This window comes from Sitodiplosis mosellana, unplaced genomic scaffold (assembly GCF_009176505.1).
Source record: "Sitodiplosis mosellana isolate CC-2019 unplaced genomic scaffold, AAFC_SMos_1.0 Smas_scaffold_2, whole genome shotgun sequence".
Classification (NCBI taxonomy): domain Eukaryota; kingdom Metazoa; phylum Arthropoda; class Insecta; order Diptera; family Cecidomyiidae; genus Sitodiplosis; species Sitodiplosis mosellana.
The window spans coordinates 8,375,467-8,393,557 of record NW_022595245.1 but is presented as its reverse complement, the minus strand read 5'-3'; the positions used below and the strand labels follow the sequence as shown (position 1 = coordinate 8,393,557).

Genomic DNA, 18,091 nt, shown 5'->3' with positions numbered 1-18,091 from the left:
TTTTGATCATGGGTCATGGCGTCAACATGATTTTGGCTGTATTTGGTGTTGAGAGTCCAAAATGGTAGTTCGAGAACTTTATTTGAATTTGTAGCCCATTCAATTGATAATGTTACACTTTTTAGCTCTTCAACCGTTTTAACGACTTTATTGAATAGGTTGACATTCACCGGTTTTGGTTTGCTCCCTCTGCCTGGACCAGGAATAATATCAGCGTTTATCCAAACAGGGGCATTTAGCTATTTACAAAATTGTACAGCTAAAAATATTGCCTAGATTTACAATTGTTTGATATTCATACACACATCGTTTCCTCTTAACATGAATACTGACTGTTGCACGGCTTCGATTGTCTTATAATCAAGTTTAATGCCTTTTTTATTGTTATCACCATTGTTGTTGTGTTCGACAACGGCGGTCAAGAACTGTTCCAACGATTGAACAAATCACCGGTCATTAAGAATGCAGCCTTGAATGTATATTATGTTACAGTGGACCTCTCTCACGCTAGTTTCACACAATTTTTAATGAGAATAGAACCAAAGCTCAATTAACTTTGTATCAAAACCTTTTCAAACTATTTGATTAATTTCGAAACCTTGAAAAAGCCAAGTATCGTTTAGTTTCATTGGGCAATTAGTTATTGCTCAAATACAATCGATAGAAGTCTATTATTTTAAACCATTTCATGGTTCTTTGTCAGCACGAACAGTGTTCCATTCTATGTTCTCTATTCCTTCGATGAGGCAAAGCGAAGAAATATTAAAATGAATCTGCAAAACTCAGTCAAGATGAAAATTGTCAACAGATACCGTTCAACAGTAAGATTCTCACATTTTCTGATTCCTCCCAAAAACTATATTATTGTTCGATTCCGTTTAGATGAAACTGATTCCACTGCCGATACGCAGGTTTTTCACGGATTATTGTGACAACAGCAATATTCATGGCGTACGATATTTCACCGAACGGTTATTACACTGGAGCGAACGGTAAGAGATTTGCATTTTGAATCGATTTTATAACAATTGCCAATCATGTCTAACCTTCTAAACAATTCGTTTGAGTCAGACTTTGGTGGATAGTTTTCGTAGCGGCGTCGCTCTGGCTATGCGGAATAATGATCAACAATATTTGGAACCAATGGCAACGAAACCCAGTGACAATCAGCCCATCAGAGAAGAAAATCATCATGACAATTCCATTTCCGACTGTAACCATTTGCCCAGAAATACCGACAACAACATTCGAATTTGATATATCGGCGACACTAAAACATCTACCAAATCTCAATGATAGAAAGTAAGCAAAGCAGCTAAATTTCAAGATTCAGTTTATGATAAATCTATTATTAACTCAACAGTACAGAGATCAATATATTGAGTGCATTTGCGCATGTTTGCCCACGTCTACCGGAATTGATTGATTTCAAGGACAATTTCACGAATGAAAGCATATACCAGATATTTCGAATGACTGAGGAGAAATTTGAGAGACAGTTGTCACAATGTTCGTGGCTTGAACAAGTTAGGGATGGAAGTGATTGTGGTCAGTATGTGGCACCCGTTTTCACCGACAACGGCATTTGTCTCACCTTCAATGCTCTCAACTCATATGATACATACACGGATCAGTAAGTTTTGCTAATCATTATTGTCGAGGTTACTGTGCATGCAATGTAATGTGCATCGTGCATATTAATGCATATTCGACATGTCCGGTTTTTTCAATGGTTATGTTCGGAATTTTTGAACAGAATCGCCCCGGAAATGATTACCTTAAAAAGCAAACCAAATGTTTCTTACTGGAGTTTAGATGGTGGATACACAGATAAATCGATAATGATTCATGATCCATACCCAATGCGCACTGGTATCGCATCTTCAGGCCAGAGTTTTGCTTTGAAATTATCAGTGTCACAATACGAGTTCGAATATAAATGTAGTGGCATCTATCAAGGGTTCAAAGTGATTTTGACAACACCTGGCGAAGCATTGAAAATGTCGCAAAATTCCTTTCGAGTTCCTCTTTCAGAAAAGACCATGGTTACGATCAATCCGAAATTGATCACCACATCAGAGGGTTTGCGTAGCTACGAGCCGAATCAACGGCAATGTTTCTATCAACATGAGCGCCAACTGCGTTTCTTCAAATTGTATACCCAGGCAAACTGTGAAGAAGAATGTCTGGCAAATTTTACGAAAAACGAGTGCGGATGCGTCAAGTTTTCTATGCCCAGTATGAACCTGTTGAGAAATTTCACAGCGAAAGAGCATTTCAAAATGATAAACTTGTTCTTTTGCAGGAGATAAAAATACAAAAATCTGTGGCGCAGCAAAAATCAAGTGTTACAATGGAATTGAAAGTAAGTTTTGGTCAAGCGAGAGCATCAAAGCGTTTCGTGACAAATGCAATTGTTTGCCAGGATGTACTTCGATTCAATACAATGCTGAGATCGATCGATACAAGATAGATATGGAAATTCTTTTTAAGCATGTTGCGCAAAGCCCGGAAGAACAAGAACTGTATGCTTTTCTTTAGAATACTACACACAAATGTAATAAATGCTCAATTTGACTTTGGATTTTAGATTATCACAAGTTAGATTGGTAGATTTAGTAGTCTTCTATAAAGATTCTGAAATCGATACTATGACGCGGAGGGAAGTTTACACAGTTATCGATTTCTTGGCAACATGTGGTGGTTTGCTTGGATTATACATGGGCATTTCGGTGTTGAGCATCATCGAGCTTATTTATCACTCGACTTTTCGTTGGTTTTGGTTCATTCGACGTTCTTCAGCTGTGAACGATGTGGCATCGAATCGAAGCAAATGGATCAATTTTATTCGTTCCAAAATTATTGGGCCAATCAAAGCTTTTTTTGCCGAAATATGTAACAAAAGTAGTATCCATGGCGTTCGATATTTCACCGAGCGATCTTTGCATTGGAGTGAGCGGTTAGTTCACGAATAGTTCTCTTAAAATATTTCTGAGCGATATTCAATGCTATCCTTTATTCAGATTTTGGTGGTTGATCTCTGTCGGGTTGTCGTTTTGGCTATGCAGTTTGATGATCCGAAACGTGTGGAATCAATGGCAAGAGAATCCAGTATCCATGTCTGTTACCAGGAATGTGCCCATTTCAACGATCGCAATTCCAACTCTTACAATTTGTCCAAAAGTTAAAGCAGTCAAAAATAAACTGAATTTGGCGAGTTTTACGGAGTAAGTGCGTTTTTTACTTCAGAATTTTCGCAAAGTGTAACACTTAGCCTAAAGCAGACGTGGGCACAAAAACTGCTGAATATTTTTTGGAATAGAACAATATTTTTGTTGGTCCCTTTAAATTCTAAACGTTCAATTCGCATTGAACGTGCAGAAAAGTAATGCAAATGACGACGATAATAACTGTAACTTTAACTGTATTTGTACTTTAGAGATGAGGATCCGAAATTGTCTGACATGGAGTAAGTATGCTTTAATGAATATCAACTCTTCATACGTCACAACATTTTGTGATATGTGTGACCATTTGTATTTTCTTCCAGAGAACTTCGATTGAACTCATATTTACAAGTGTGCAGTGACATAAACATAAACTTCATTTCTACGGAAAATTTTCGACGGGTAAAACGGTGTATTAACTTTTAAAATCAAATATGGCCCCATCTAAATTCAATTCAAAGGAGGCTTCAAAAATAAATTTTATAAGTTTATTCTAATTTTAGTCCAGTTCATTTCTGAATGAATCCATATATGATGTGATTCAAGAGATCGCACCACAGTTGAATGACACATTTTTTAAATGTTGGTGGAAAAACGAGTTAAGCGACTGTTCCAAGTATTTTGTTCCAGTTTTGACTGATCAAGGCTATTGCTTCTCTTTCAATGATCTAAACTCACATGAGATATATACTGATTTGTAAGTTTGGTTCCCATTTGATTTCAACAGTAGAAATTAATTGGAACTATCCAAACCTAGAATGGCTTCGGAGATGATGAATCTGAATACTAATCCGAATGTGTCGCAATGGAATCGCGAGAGCGGATATAAGTCCATAAAAAGCAAAGCTGAATATCCGATTCGCTTATCTGAATTAGGTGGAGAAACTGCTCTCCGAATTGCACTCAGAACTAACGAGGATGACTTCGATTACCTATGTGGTGGATTCGAACAAGAGTTTCGAGTGTTTTTAAGTACACCTGGCGATTCGTTATATGGTCAAACGCCTCTCAGCGTGTCCATTGGAGAAGACTCTCAAATGTTGATTTCATCCAAATTAACCACAACTTCTGATGGGCTGCGTCGTTATGCACCGCACCAACGTCAATGCTATTACAATTCGGAGCGTCCATTGACTTTCTTCAAACAATACTCCGAGCAGAACTGTATGGCTGAGTGTATGGCGACGTACATAAAAGACAAATGCGGTTGTGTGAAATTTTCTATGCCAAGTATGAGTGCATTATCCTTTGGATGCTTATGCATTCGTACTAGCTTATTTTTTCCATTTATTTACAGGAGAAAACAGTACAAGGATCTGTGGCAGGGACAAACTCGATTGTTACAGAAAAAATACACTCCAATTTCGCCTTGACCGTGTCGTGTATTCCAACAGTACATGTGATTGCTTGCCTGCTTGTATCTCAATTGAATACAATGTTGAAATTGATCGAGTCAAATTCAATACGACCGCTGCAAATAAAGTTAGCGGTCTCGAATCGGGGTAAAATAAAGAATCAAATGTCAATGGATCTATTTTCTTCTGCATCTAAAATCCGTTGAATATTTCAGAATTCACCAAACACGATTGTCCATTAGTTTCAATGATCGCGTGGAAACCGTGAAACGAGTGGAATTGTATACATTCTCCGATTTCCTAGCTATTTGCGGCGGTTTGCTGGGATTATTTTTGGGCATCTCCGCATTGAGCATCATTGAACTCGTTTACTACTTCACTCTTCGTTGGTTCTGGATTGTTCGACGCTCGAGAACCAGAAATAACTTATAATAATTTTGGACTTTCAATACTTTTACTTACATCGGTAACTTTTTGCATTATTCTATTGATTGCTGCACGGTTTGATTGACGGCATTTGCAATGAAACAGTACACATTTCACAAGATATTCATCGTCGATCATTTTTGCGAGTATTCATCTAACACAATTTCTCCTTTGGTTTGAGTGTAAAAGTAAAATGTTCAATGTATTTACAAATCACAAAATTCAATTTCAACTCATATTTTGTGTCACCCTAGATCTATTTATCAAGCCAAGTGAGAATAATTTCTTCTAAATGACTCTATCTATAATGATGGACGTTTTATTCGATTTAACTAAAGTATTTGTCAATAAATCAATTAATAAAATAATCAAGATAACTGTACTTATTTTATATAATACGTGTAAACAATACAAAAGCTACTGAAAATACACTGTCTTCAGTTTGTGGTAGGAATTACTTCCCATAGGTCTTTCAAAGTGAATCCGTCTTTAATTTTTTCCATGGCAAAACCAAGTTCTTTGCAATAAAATGGTGGTCGACGACCACTTTCCGTGCCTTCAGCCAGATATGTGGAGAATTTCGTATTGATTTCGTCCGTCTTCGATTCGTCAACTTCAGTGATTTTGTCGATAGAAATTGTGTCATCGTCACGTTCGGGTGCTTCCTGTTGTGAAATTTAATGTAAAAAGTCACATAAGTATATAATAATTTCAATCGATAGGGCAATACATTTGGATAATATAGAAACTAGCGTAGAAATTAATAGTGAATAAACCAAATAAGCAAATCGAAATAAGAAAATCTGTTTCACCTCTCTTCGTTCATAAGTTACGCCAAAGAGCGGTTTGGCGGCGTAAACCGAAAACAAAGAATCAAGTTCTTTGTAAACATCAACCAACCGGGCGGCCGGATCCACTCGAAAACCAAGCGTGTAGCCGCCACCAGTCTCAAGTGTTTGGATAACCAGAGCATGACCATATTTTGAGTCTCTGATTTTTATCTGTTTTGATTCAAAAATCACACATTAATTCGATTGTTTATGCTTTCTTTCTCTCATACCAAAAAACACTCACCGACGCAATTTGCATGTGTGGCAAACTAATGTTGAACGTTTCATTGATGTCAGCATACCAAATGACTCGAACATTTGTCACGATTAATGTACCCAAATTGCCTTGATCACTCGAAAGATTCCATATGCCGCCAAATGTACTGTAAACCTGCTCCTTTGGCAATAATTTCAAGTGGCCAGATGCCATAATCGCACTTCGTAGCTTGAGCTCTCTATACAGCACCGTCGATTGATACGATCTATAGATGTCGAATATAGACGAAAATTTGCGAGCATTGCTCTGCGCCAAATTGGTGAAAATAAATTCAAAACGAGAATTACGACACAAAGTCAAGATGTACAAGGCCAGCGTCGTTCCACGCAACTTTGATAGCACCGTTTTTGTTGACATTGTCAAGATACAATTGAAGCCAATCGCTGCAATAAAATATGCAAGATTATTTTCAATCCACTGATTCGCAGCCGTCTCCACTGTTCCACATTAAGTATACGCACATAAATTAAACTTATTGTTATTCAACGAATACCAGATTAGACGCAAATTCGTAACAAGCAATCGGCCTCTTTCATTCGGATTCCCCTTCGTATCTTCAACATAATCGAAAATATCCAAAATCTCTTCGCCACCACGGATTTTATGTTGTCTGCAATTGAAACATAAATTAAATTGCGAGACGTTTGAGAAACGAAGGCAAATGATTTTTTGTTTGATAAAACACAACACTTACATATTGATTATGTCAAATTTAACCTCGCGGTCTTGCCATACAACATACTCAAATCGATCCATTTTTATTATTTTTCCTTTATTCGGAATTATTTTTCGTCAAAAAAAACAATTTCCACGTACAACTTTCTGATAACAATGAAACGTGACGGTTGAATTGTTTGTTTTGATTGTCATTATCCGTTGTTAGGTATCGAGCCGTATCCAAGCATGCGCATGACATACTCAACACAGGCGGCGAATTTAAAGGTGAAAAAGTAGCAAAAAATACATTTTTCTATTCATTTATTATGATTTGATTATAGCTTATTCAAATGAATTCTTTCGATGTGATTGATGTATGTGTGCTTAAAATCACTTTATCAAAGCCAAACACTAGACTCACGTCCTGTACATAGCTCGTAAGAGCGTTGAATGTAATCAAAAATACCAATAAAAATAATCGCAGTATTTTTTGGTGGTTGGATAACATCAAGTTTGCAACACACACTTGGTGCAGTCGTTGTGTTGCCTCCTCTATCAAGTTTCTATTTATAGTTCCAGATTGTATTCGAAATGAATCCTCACTGATGTAGCTTACCCAAAGGATTTTGCTGCACTTTTACTCCGTTCAAATGGATAATGTTATTTCCATAGTGACTATCTGCTCAACAAGAAGTTATTGTTACGATCATTATTATTATCATGATTGCATCAAATATTCAATGACAAGCCTCAATGGATACGAATGCAGTCGACCATTTCTGGTTATTATTATGTTTTGCTTATTGATTTGTCCAATTTCATAAAAAGCATCTGCTGATAAAAAAAATCAAGTAGATTGCAAATTTGTTACATTTGCTTGGAAAATATGTGTCCGTATGTAATCTGATATTCGTTGTAATGCGATGCAAACAAGTTTTCGTTTGTTATGAGATATATACATAAATGCAGTGCACAGATTGTTGATCTAAGTTCCAAGTTTATCGATATAAAATAGTTATAAAACGAGTGGTGTGGTATGGAAGAGTGCTGGGCTTAGCTCGAAAGAAATAAAAATAATAATGGTACAGGCATGTTGGGATAACTGAAAATGAACGGATGGAAGAGAAAAAAAACGTGTGAATATTTATACGTGAGTTGTGTTCGAGATTGCATTCGATGTTTTCCGTTATGTATAGCCAATTGTTACACATACACAAAAAAGAGCGAAAAACTAAGAGCATTTTCGAGTATGATTCGAAATTCCATACCGGAATCTACTTGTTCTCCGGTGCATTCAACCACTCGACTCCTTAAATCGATGCCAAGCTCATGTAATTTCAAGCAAATGCTTTTCAAACGATTTTTTTGGGAAATTCGAGAGTGGCAATGGTAATGATACAATGCAATTTGTACGAACAGTGTGCATTTCACACAGGTAAAAGTCGTGAAGAGTAATCTACGTGAATTGCATGGATTCCGTTTCGGTTGTATCCATATCACCGGTGCTAAGTTGTGTAAGACACAAAAGAGGGAAGAAAAAAGATTGGATTAGTCGAGCACGTACAAGCGATGAAATCGCTTTTTCCAAAGTCCGAATATTCCTTCGAAAATGAATCCAAAACTTACGGTGAAAATGAAATGTTTGGAAACTTCTGCTCGGTTTTTTTTTCTCCCTCTCTATCCAAGTTTTAGCCAAAAATTACCATTCAACTATCGACTTGCATCAGTTTGATCAAACAATCTGCACTATTTTCCCTTTGCAAAACTGTTTCGTTCGGCGATATCAAATGCAAGCGTAAATTTTTTGAATTGAATAGACGCAGTGGCAGAGAGCAATGTTATAAAGAATGTTCATCATTTTCTTCGCGGAAATAAATCACAACCATGATGAAAAGGTTCAACATGCAAAATGCAACGAACGAGAAAGAAAGAACATTGTCTGAAATTATGTTGAATCTCTAGAAAGCAATAGATTTTCACATCTTTTGCACTTGCTCATTTTTGTTCATTCTTTATAATGTTGTAAACTATTTACTTCAATGCACCGAGAAAAAAAATGTTGGAAATTCGTTACAATTGAAATATTTAGGATGTTCGTTCTGAACGAATGGCTGGAACGAACAGAGGTGCACTCGCATGATACAAACAAGCAGCGTTTATCATTATTTTGGATGAATATCTGCACAAAAATCGCAAACAACACAAAACCAATGTGCGAACCGTTACCCTTTTAGAAGGTCTCTTCACTATGACGTGAACATTGTTATAACGATGTGTTTATAATTATATTCTCTATGGGAACCAACTTAAGTGTATCATCATTTCACAAAAACCAACAGGCTCATTTCCGTTCTTCACCTAGCCCAAGATTAAATGTGCACAAAATGAATTTGAAACGTATGAGTTGGTTTTTATTTCATTCATTTATGGAGATATGCAACAAATGTAAAGCATTCAATGGAATGCATTCATGTGAAGACCGGCAATGGATGAGAGTTAACCTCACCTGACTCGTATATTAAAAATTCCTTTCCACAGAACCCAATTGATTATCCTTTGCCGTTGCTTTGTTTTGAAAATGAAGAAAAACAGCTCTTGTTTCGAGTATGTTTATTGTTTGCCGTATGATGTTTGCAACAAATTGTTTGCATGGAAATGGTTGCAAACGATTCGATGTCAAGCCAAAAGTCCTTGGTAATTTATTTGTCGTAAGTTTTGTTAATAATCGTTTTTCAGCGTTAGAACATTTCACATAAATGTGCCACAAAGAAACGGTTAGTCGCAATTACAATAGAGCGATTACGCCATTTTATTTTGTCATCACTTTAGGTAAACTCTATATACGTGTGAGTGTGTTTACACAAAATATCGAAATGAACGTTGAAAAGCGTAAATGTGAAACTTACATTAAGAAATGTGTGTAACGAAACTGATGATTAAAAGTATAATCGTTTCCGTGGCGACGAAATTCGAAAAACACTAAAATTTGTGTTTTCCACATACGAACGCCCGCCTCTTTTTTCTCTTTAATTTTTGGCTCTAAACATTCACTTGCAGGCTGTTGCTCATTTTGTTCTTGCTTTTTTGTTCATTTTCAATCCCAATGACCTAGTTTACGATTTTCATGCACGACCATAGACCTCTCTCCCTCGCACTCGCTCTCGCTTTCCTCGATTTTTTTTCTAGATACGCTTTGTTGCAACAAATTTATTGTTCTCAGCACTTTCCTTGCAGCAGTGCAACACTTATACCCCAACATTCTAACGGCATTTTTTTTGACAAGCATCGTTGTTCGCGTTGTTTGAACGTAGTGCAAAATTCGTAAAATTTATGGTGACAGATGAGAAAATAAGTTTTTCGATTTATTCACGTGTTTTTTTTTACTTTTTCAGTTTTAAATTTCGTTTTGCGTCGTTCAACTAATATGTGGTCTCCCTTTCTTGCATGTGGCGGCGTCCGAGTTAAATAGCCGAATGAAAAACTTGTGAACTCAAAACAAGTACACAACCAAAACTAAATGGCAAAGAGAAAGAAAACAAATAGCACAAGTTGCTAATAGCATCCACCGCCGAAACAAAATGCTCGTGAAGGGATTGTTGTACCGTGTGCGATAGGAAGAATGAGCCTGATAAAAAATTAACGCTCATTCGATTGCATTTCACGATGCAAGCAGAATAGATGGATATATAGACATGTTCAGGAAGTACTTTATGGTCCAATGTTTAGGTGCTGATGGAAAGCTTGAATTCAGTGGAAATCGGCAAAAATTTCAACTTCATGATATCCAAGCAATAAAACAATGCTTAAATTTATCGGCCGAAAATAATTTAAGTACACATTTATTGGCTATGCTTCTGCTGCATCAATTTCGATTCGATTTACAGATCCCATGCAACGGGTTTATTTTTACGACTCCGAACAACTATGCCAATGAAATGAATTTGAGACCAAATTAAATGTGTTCATAAAAACCATTTTATTTGTCTGATGAGAACAACTGTGTGTCGGCCGGAAGTGAGAAAAACGACATATATGAATGATGTTGTTGTTACAATGGACATGTTTAAATGGAAATATTTAGTGACTGTTCAAAATAATGTCAATCAATTTACTTCCAACGATGCAATGACAGAAAAAATATTCATTTTGTCACATAATCCAACCAAAATTCGATGGTCTTAATAAAGTTTTCATTTAACAACAACAAAAGTGATGCATAATTTTTGCACTTCATAAAATGGCATTTAATCGTAAATTGATTTCATGATGATTAAATTAACTGCGACTTAATTTAAAAAAAATTGATAAATTATTGACCAATTAAAAACGGTTTTGTTGTTGTTATTTTTTCCAACACTCCATCTAGCATCAACAAATGAATCAATCGGAACAAACATCGTTGTTGATTAATTGAACCGTTGCGACAAACAAATTCCCTAGATGGTTTTAGTTTCAAAGTGCAACATGAAATTTTTTTTTTATATAGAGTTTATAACAACAACTCCATATGAAAAAAAACTTTATGTTGCACTTCAAAACTAAAATATTCTGAGGGAATTTGTTTGTCGCACTGGTTCAATTACGAATTCAATTTGAAATGTTTTAATAGTTTTTTCCACGCTGTCGGGCTATGAGTTGATTGCAGAAAAAAAGATTAATTTGAATGAACATAAATTGGGCCGCTCTTCTAGTGCTACTCCCCATTTTTTTTATCGGCCTCACTGAATATTTATATGTAGAATGCGAGATGATTATTAAGATATTCAAATGATGACTACATTTGAAATTCCAATCGAATTTTTGTGTCTACAGATCGCTATATGCACATTGCACTGCACACACACATGTGACTGATCCACAAATACAAATGCGGCATCGGTGAACACAAACCATGTTCGAATGTGTTTTGCTGAATATCATCTATGCAGAACATACGAACTTCCAAGAGCCGCTCGGATAAAAAACAATTGTGCTTTTGACAATCGAGAAAATGATAAACAACTACGTGCCTCTCGCCACATGCTCGAATGTCGACTACGAAAATTTAATTTCACATTTGAACTGGAAAATTGTTTAGGCCACCGCAGGGCATATAATATATGATATATTTCTTGCCTAACAAATAAATTACATTTGATTTCTTCGGCCTTGATAGTTATCTTTCGGGATTTATACATCTAGAAAACCGTACTCTTCATATTCCATCGTTTTCGCAGTACGTGAATAATGCGATGGGTACAAAAATCAACGCCATTGTATCGAATATTCATTCGTATGACCTTTTGTACGCCAAAGATTTTACCGCTCAGCAGATATAGAGTGTGTGACACTTGAATCCCCGATGGAACAATGCAAAGGCACCCTTATGTTTTGACACCTGATAACTTCTGTCTCCATTCATCGTACGCAGGTATGCATGATTTTGTTTTTGGTGTATCATTTACTACATTGCGCCTTTTGTCTGTCTGTGTCTCACAACAAAGTTATCACAAGAAACATATGTTTTTGCTGTGGATAGATTGGCAACTTATATGAATGTCACCGTATGTGTATGTGTGTGTGGCTTGAAAGGGTTCGATAGTAAAATATGCGAAACATGTTATTCAAATTAAGGTGAACCGGCTTGAGTACGTGTGGCATCACAGAACGAAAATGAGTGTTAAATTGTGTGATAGAAACACGTATTGTTATCATGTTGATGATTTTTAACCATTGAACCATGACTGAAACAAACATTTGAAAAACCAGCCGGCTCAACGTAAACAGGTCAAACCCGTTAAACCTTCCAAAAAATAAATTAGAGGGATTTAATTTATCGCATTGCCCATTGAGATTTTAGTTTTTGGTGCGGCACTTTTACGATAATTATTTGCTTTAATGACCTTTTTGAACCAACTTTTTTTTTGATGAATGACTGTTGTGATATATTGTTCAATGAACATTGTTCAATTTATGCAAATTTCCACCTGATTTCAATTATTCATCATTCGAAAAACACACGAAAAATACAAGTAAGGTGCGCATATCGGTGTAAGCGAAATGGATAAAGTTTTAATTCGCTACACCTGTGCTAAAACACCAGTAATTAAAGGTCTTTTTTTTATCGGATACTTGAACATAAAATCTAAATTAAGCTTTTTATGTGTGAGAAATGCATTAAAAAAGAATTTATCATCTTTGAATCTTGAAACAGACACTAAAATTGAATGTAGTTACTTGAAACATATGGAAATTGATACATTTTCACTCGTTTCGGCCAACTAACCTATTTGATTCACTTCCAAAGTGTTGTCTATTGTAATGTTGATTGAAAAACAAATAATTCAAAGAGGTGTGTAAAGCAGCTTCTGGGCCCATTGTATATGGTAAACGGTTTAAAACACATCTATTCCATTGATTAGAAATTCCGATGCTAAATTTTGGAATTCACTTCAATTGTGTTGAATCTTCCCTTACCGTCTTCCCTAGGAACAATCGAATGATTGCTGCGGTGAAGTAATAAAACCATTTCATATGCAAACCGAAATTTCATTCAGCAAAAATAATACTCAATTGTTCTTATTGAGCTGCAGATCAAGGAATTATTCGAAATTCAATGATTGAATCGCAAAAATGATAAAAGATGCTTACTGCGGCGAATGTCACACGAAACTATTGCTATGCGAACAAAAATAGTTGCAGACATCGAATAGATTTGCCACCCGTGCTCGTACTGCTTTGTATTCATTTTTCACCTCGTACGTTCAATATAAATGCATGATATATTGAAGAATTCCAATATGTCACGTAGTAAACGATTTTATCCGCATTGTCATGATTTTTGTGTATATTTGATTTTCAGGGTGCTGATGCTGTACGTACGTATTGGTTGGAATAAATTTGATTAGTTTGCACAAAATGTTTTTGTATGCGAGGAAAAATTCAATACAAATATAGAACATATGAGCTTTCGTCACATGCATCGGAAACGGAAACGGAAACGGAAGTGTGTCTCGGATACCGCAATTCTATCGCACATTTCAGATCAACAACAACAGCTACGTAAATCGTACACGATTATTTAATATTTGGTTGTTGAACGATTATCACACTTTATTTTTCGCACACCCATATTTTCAATGCGATGTTCTCTGCATATCGGCAGACAGGTTCAGTCAAAATCCGTTCAAAAGCCAACCCGAGATGGAAAAGCCAAAACATCTCGAAATGTGACATAGGAAATGACAACAATGCGACTTTATCAAAGGCAATCAATGAGGTTTTCTTCGTCTTTTTCCTGGATTGAAAGGCATTGCTATGCGTTTACATTTCTATAGAGGATTTATTACACTTGTGAATACGTCATTCAACCAGAAAAGAAGCAACAAAAATCGGTAAAAAATGATCCCTTTTTCTCCAGTAACTCTCAATGGATTGCTTTTCATGCAACAAACATCGATTTACACTTGATTGTGTGCGAAGAGAGAAATTGAAGTCATGACACGATTTTCGGTTACACGCGTTGTTTTGATCTTCACAATATCCAAATAGCAATTTCCATATCAGTCTTTGGTAGGTCGAATTTCAGTTTGAGTGGTCGAGGGATGCCGAAGCTTGCATATTGCGCTGCGTTAAATAGCGTGTGAAAATGGAATTGAGCGATTGGAATTGGTGGAGAATGGAACGTGCAAGAAACTAATATTGCTTGAGATTTGATACAATATTCATCATGATGGATTGTTTGCAATTACAATATGACACTCTCGAACCGACGCCAATTCTCTCCACTCAACACTCCGAATTGCTTTCGTTCCATTCAAATCGATTTGAATGCCATTCTTCGCCAGAAACCATAAATCACATGAATACAATTGAATACATTATTCAGTATGCGATATTTGTTGCGTACGCTGTTGACACAGGTCAGTGCTAAATCAGAGACAATGCATACGATAGACGGAATGTTTTGAATATCGGTGTTGTGCTTGTGTTTTATTGTTAAATTTTAATTTTAATCGACTGATGCGAGCACATTGTATTGCGTAAGCATTCCGTTTATGCATTACTGCCTATGTTATTCGTTACTTCTTGAATCAAGACCAAATCTTGCTCACTTATATTTCTCTACGACAATGTTTTTCTTCCCGTGAATGCCAATCAAAAATATTTTCCGAACTCATTTCAAAACTTTGCCAAGTAACGATAAATAAAAATCGATTGCAATTTAAAATTGTTTTTCTAGATAACATAACAAATATCGACCAGTTTGATAACAAATAGAAAATGCAGTCATATCAATCATTTTCTGTTTTCTTGAATTATTCAAGAGTTGAGCAGGACTTATGCCCTGAATTTCAATCAAACAACGTGTACTCACATTCTGAAAGTCAACAAATCTAGGGGCTTCCATGTATATTCCATCCAAGAAATATACACCATAGATGACAGTCATACGAAATATTCACAATACTGGCAAAATATGCACCATATTCACGGAATATACACGATATTCATGAAATATACACCTCATATTCACGATCGGCAACAAAGATTCGACATTGCCGTAAACACATATTTTTTACATGCTGTGTATATTCTGTGAATATGGTGAATAATATACACGGATTATATGCAATATTTACGAAATATTCACACAAATACGAATGTATATTTTGACTTAAAAGCCCCTAGAAACAAATTCTTTGATTTATATTCATGTTATTGACAACTTGACGATGCATTTTTCAATCAATAGCTTGATAACACACAACGATCCGCTTACACACAAAAAGTAAATTTAGTAAGATAGCAATTGTTCTGGGTGACTACATACATTACCACAGGCTACTGAGAATCTACCCCAGTTAATTTGTATATATCGGTGGTAAAGTCACCACAACGACATTTTTACATTTTGCATTCAGGTAATTTCGACACGCTCTATCACTCACCATAACATGTTGCCTTGAATTTCAATCAAAGAACATGCAGTTACTTTGTAAAAATATCAATCAATAACTTATGCATTTTTGATTATTGTAATGCAAACAACAACTAATCTAAAAACCGATTTATGTCCTTTTCGAAATGACCACGAAGGAAGTAATCAATGGCTAGCGGTATTTTTTCATCCTTTCGAAATAAAAAAAAAGTTCACTTGATCGGATGAGATAATACCATAATTGCATGGATAAAAATAAGGAACGCATTTAGGGCCGGGATCCCATTCAACGAAATGGACTCCCATCCAAAATAGCTGAGTATTTAATCGTTCGAAAATTTTCATTTTGGCTTATAACTACCAAATATTCAAAGAATGGACTTAAATAACGCAGCCAATCGTCTTATGATTGACAAGAAACTAAGTGCAAGTGATGAGGTTTTTCCATTAATTCGATCGGGTTTCCGATGCAAAATTTTCCGAATAATAAATAATTGGGAATCCTTTCGTTCCACGTGTATGCATAAATTGTATACTTTCGATCGGCCAGTGAATAAATACAGCTGTTCATTGAGTATTTAAGAAGGTTTTACAATGCCATTTCCAATCAGTAGACATTTTCTATATCGATGGTGACACAGCAATACAAGACGCAAAAGCTTTTCGAAGTCTGCCGAAATAATTAAATATTCATACAACAAATATGGTTAGAAATGTTGTGCTCTTCACTAAACAGACTTACAAATGGAAGGAATTTACGTATTGGCATTGAATCGACCATCAGAGATTCACTTATTACTGTTGTGTGTTGCTAGTCTCCTTACGCACGCACGCACAGACGAAATCTCTGTGACAGTGAAAGAATACACACAACTGATCAGAGATGTGTATTCATTTGTATTGCCGTAAACTGTATGTATGAAAAGTACCGTTACACAGTAGCCATTGAACAGTCGCACATTTGTTGTATGATGCAAACGACTTTATAGAAGATTTCAAATTCAAACGGTCGTTATTGAAGTGAACAAATAACATGAAATTTTAATTATTTACGCAAACTAAGTTCGATTTTTTAAAGTCTAAAATTCAACAAAGCTAAATAATCCAACAAACTGAATTTTTATGATAAAATAAATGAAATTTCATCGACATTGTGTCAATATATTATGATTAGACTTAAAAACTTCTAGCACATTGCAACAACTGACATTTTCATTCTCATTCAAATCTGGCAATATAGCCAACAATGCCATATTGGTGTGATCAGCGTTCTTTTATTTATGTTTTTACAATGCTACAAAACGAGACATCAAATGAGAAAATAAGCCAAATAAGGCCAATGCAAATCTCATTTCCAGTTGGCAGACCATTTGGCTTGCATCTGAGCTCGGTTACGTGTAATGAGACTAAAATGAAAATGTGTCGATGTATTCGGTTGGGAAATAGGTGAAAGTTTAGTTGCACATGCCTTTGCGTGCGTTTTTTGCACTTTTGAAGTGAACGCTGCAACTTTATCGAAACACACGAAACTTTTAATAAATCGGTAAATTTCACTTCAATTTAAAATCTCTTGTTCATGCTGGCTGAAGATCGAGGTCCGGTGCAGTTGAAGTTTACTTTTACCACAACAACATTTTTCGCTTTTATACCAGCAGAAAAAAAAGACATAGCGGTAGAATAAGTTGGGTTACCGAAATAAAACGTGAGAAATTGATTCATCTAAAGTCGTTATCTAGATGCTTGTGTAGGCGAAACATATTCGTGCTTGGCATATAACACGTACGTATGAATCGTGCTTTTGGTTGGAGATATTTTCAGTGAAAACTGTGCATGGCAAGAATTCATGCAACTCGATGGTCTAGTTAAAACGTCCAGATGGCATCACGACTCTGTACCATTAACCCACTATTGTGAGCTGCAAAACGCTTTACCATACATAATCTCCCTTGGAAACGCTCTCTCTTTCAAACTCACTCTCTCTTTCTCTCTCTCTCCTTCTCTCACCCAACGAAGTGACTAAAATCGACGTACCCAAAGCCATTCAACTATTAAATTTGTACTTAAAAATGAATCCGGCTCCAGCAGACCTACTTGCGTGTTATTGAAATAAATTTGCGTTAGCAGGGTGGATCGTGAATCAGAACAAAATTGCTAGGGGAATTTATCATTCAATGCAGCTTGAACGTTTCATGCCTTTTTTCAAATTCAAACCAACTCTTATACATACATTTAAAACCAAAAGATTCATACAAATTGAAACATTAAACTGTAAATCAATCGTGATGAATACGGACAAATGTTGTGAATCTGAGTGAATCAAATGCATCCCAATTTGACAGTTCTGTCGCCATCTTGAATTTCAAAGAGCAAAAGATTCAGAAAAATTTATAAGATTCACA

The 18,091-nt window shown here is 35.8% G+C and overlaps 3 protein-coding genes across 3 annotated transcripts; 2 read left to right on the top strand and 1 right to left on the bottom strand.

The window, feature by feature from the left end:
- Positions 1–1,120: 1,120 nt before the first annotated feature.
- On the top strand, positions 1,121–2,473 carry LOC129564977 (pickpocket protein 28-like). The gene is made up of 4 exons (XM_055439229.1): positions 1,121–1,302; positions 1,364–1,633; positions 1,757–2,165; positions 2,306–2,473. The coding sequence occupies exons 1-4, from the start codon at positions 1,121–1,123 to the stop codon at positions 2,471–2,473; spliced, it is 1,029 nt and encodes a 342-aa protein (XP_055295204.1).
- Positions 2,474–3,900: 1,427 nt separating this feature from the next.
- Positions 3,901–5,402, top strand: LOC129564828 (pickpocket protein 28-like). The gene is made up of 3 exons (XM_055438984.1): positions 3,901–4,457; positions 4,525–4,729; positions 4,798–5,402. The coding sequence occupies exons 1-3, from the start codon at positions 3,986–3,988 to the stop codon at positions 5,012–5,014; spliced, it is 894 nt and encodes a 297-aa protein (XP_055294959.1). The 5' UTR covers positions 3,901–3,985; the 3' UTR covers positions 5,015–5,402.
- Positions 5,291–6,918, bottom strand: LOC129564827 (Bardet-Biedl syndrome 5 protein homolog). The gene is made up of 5 exons (XM_055438983.1): positions 6,810–6,918; positions 6,577–6,725; positions 6,083–6,498; positions 5,821–6,009; positions 5,291–5,673 (listed from the first exon to the last, which is right to left on the bottom strand). Exons 1-5 carry the CDS (start codon positions 6,869–6,871, stop codon positions 5,446–5,448), a joined length of 1,044 nt encoding a protein of 347 aa, XP_055294958.1. The 5' UTR covers positions 6,872–6,918; the 3' UTR covers positions 5,291–5,445.
- Between the last annotated feature and the right edge of the window lie 11,173 nt (positions 6,919–18,091).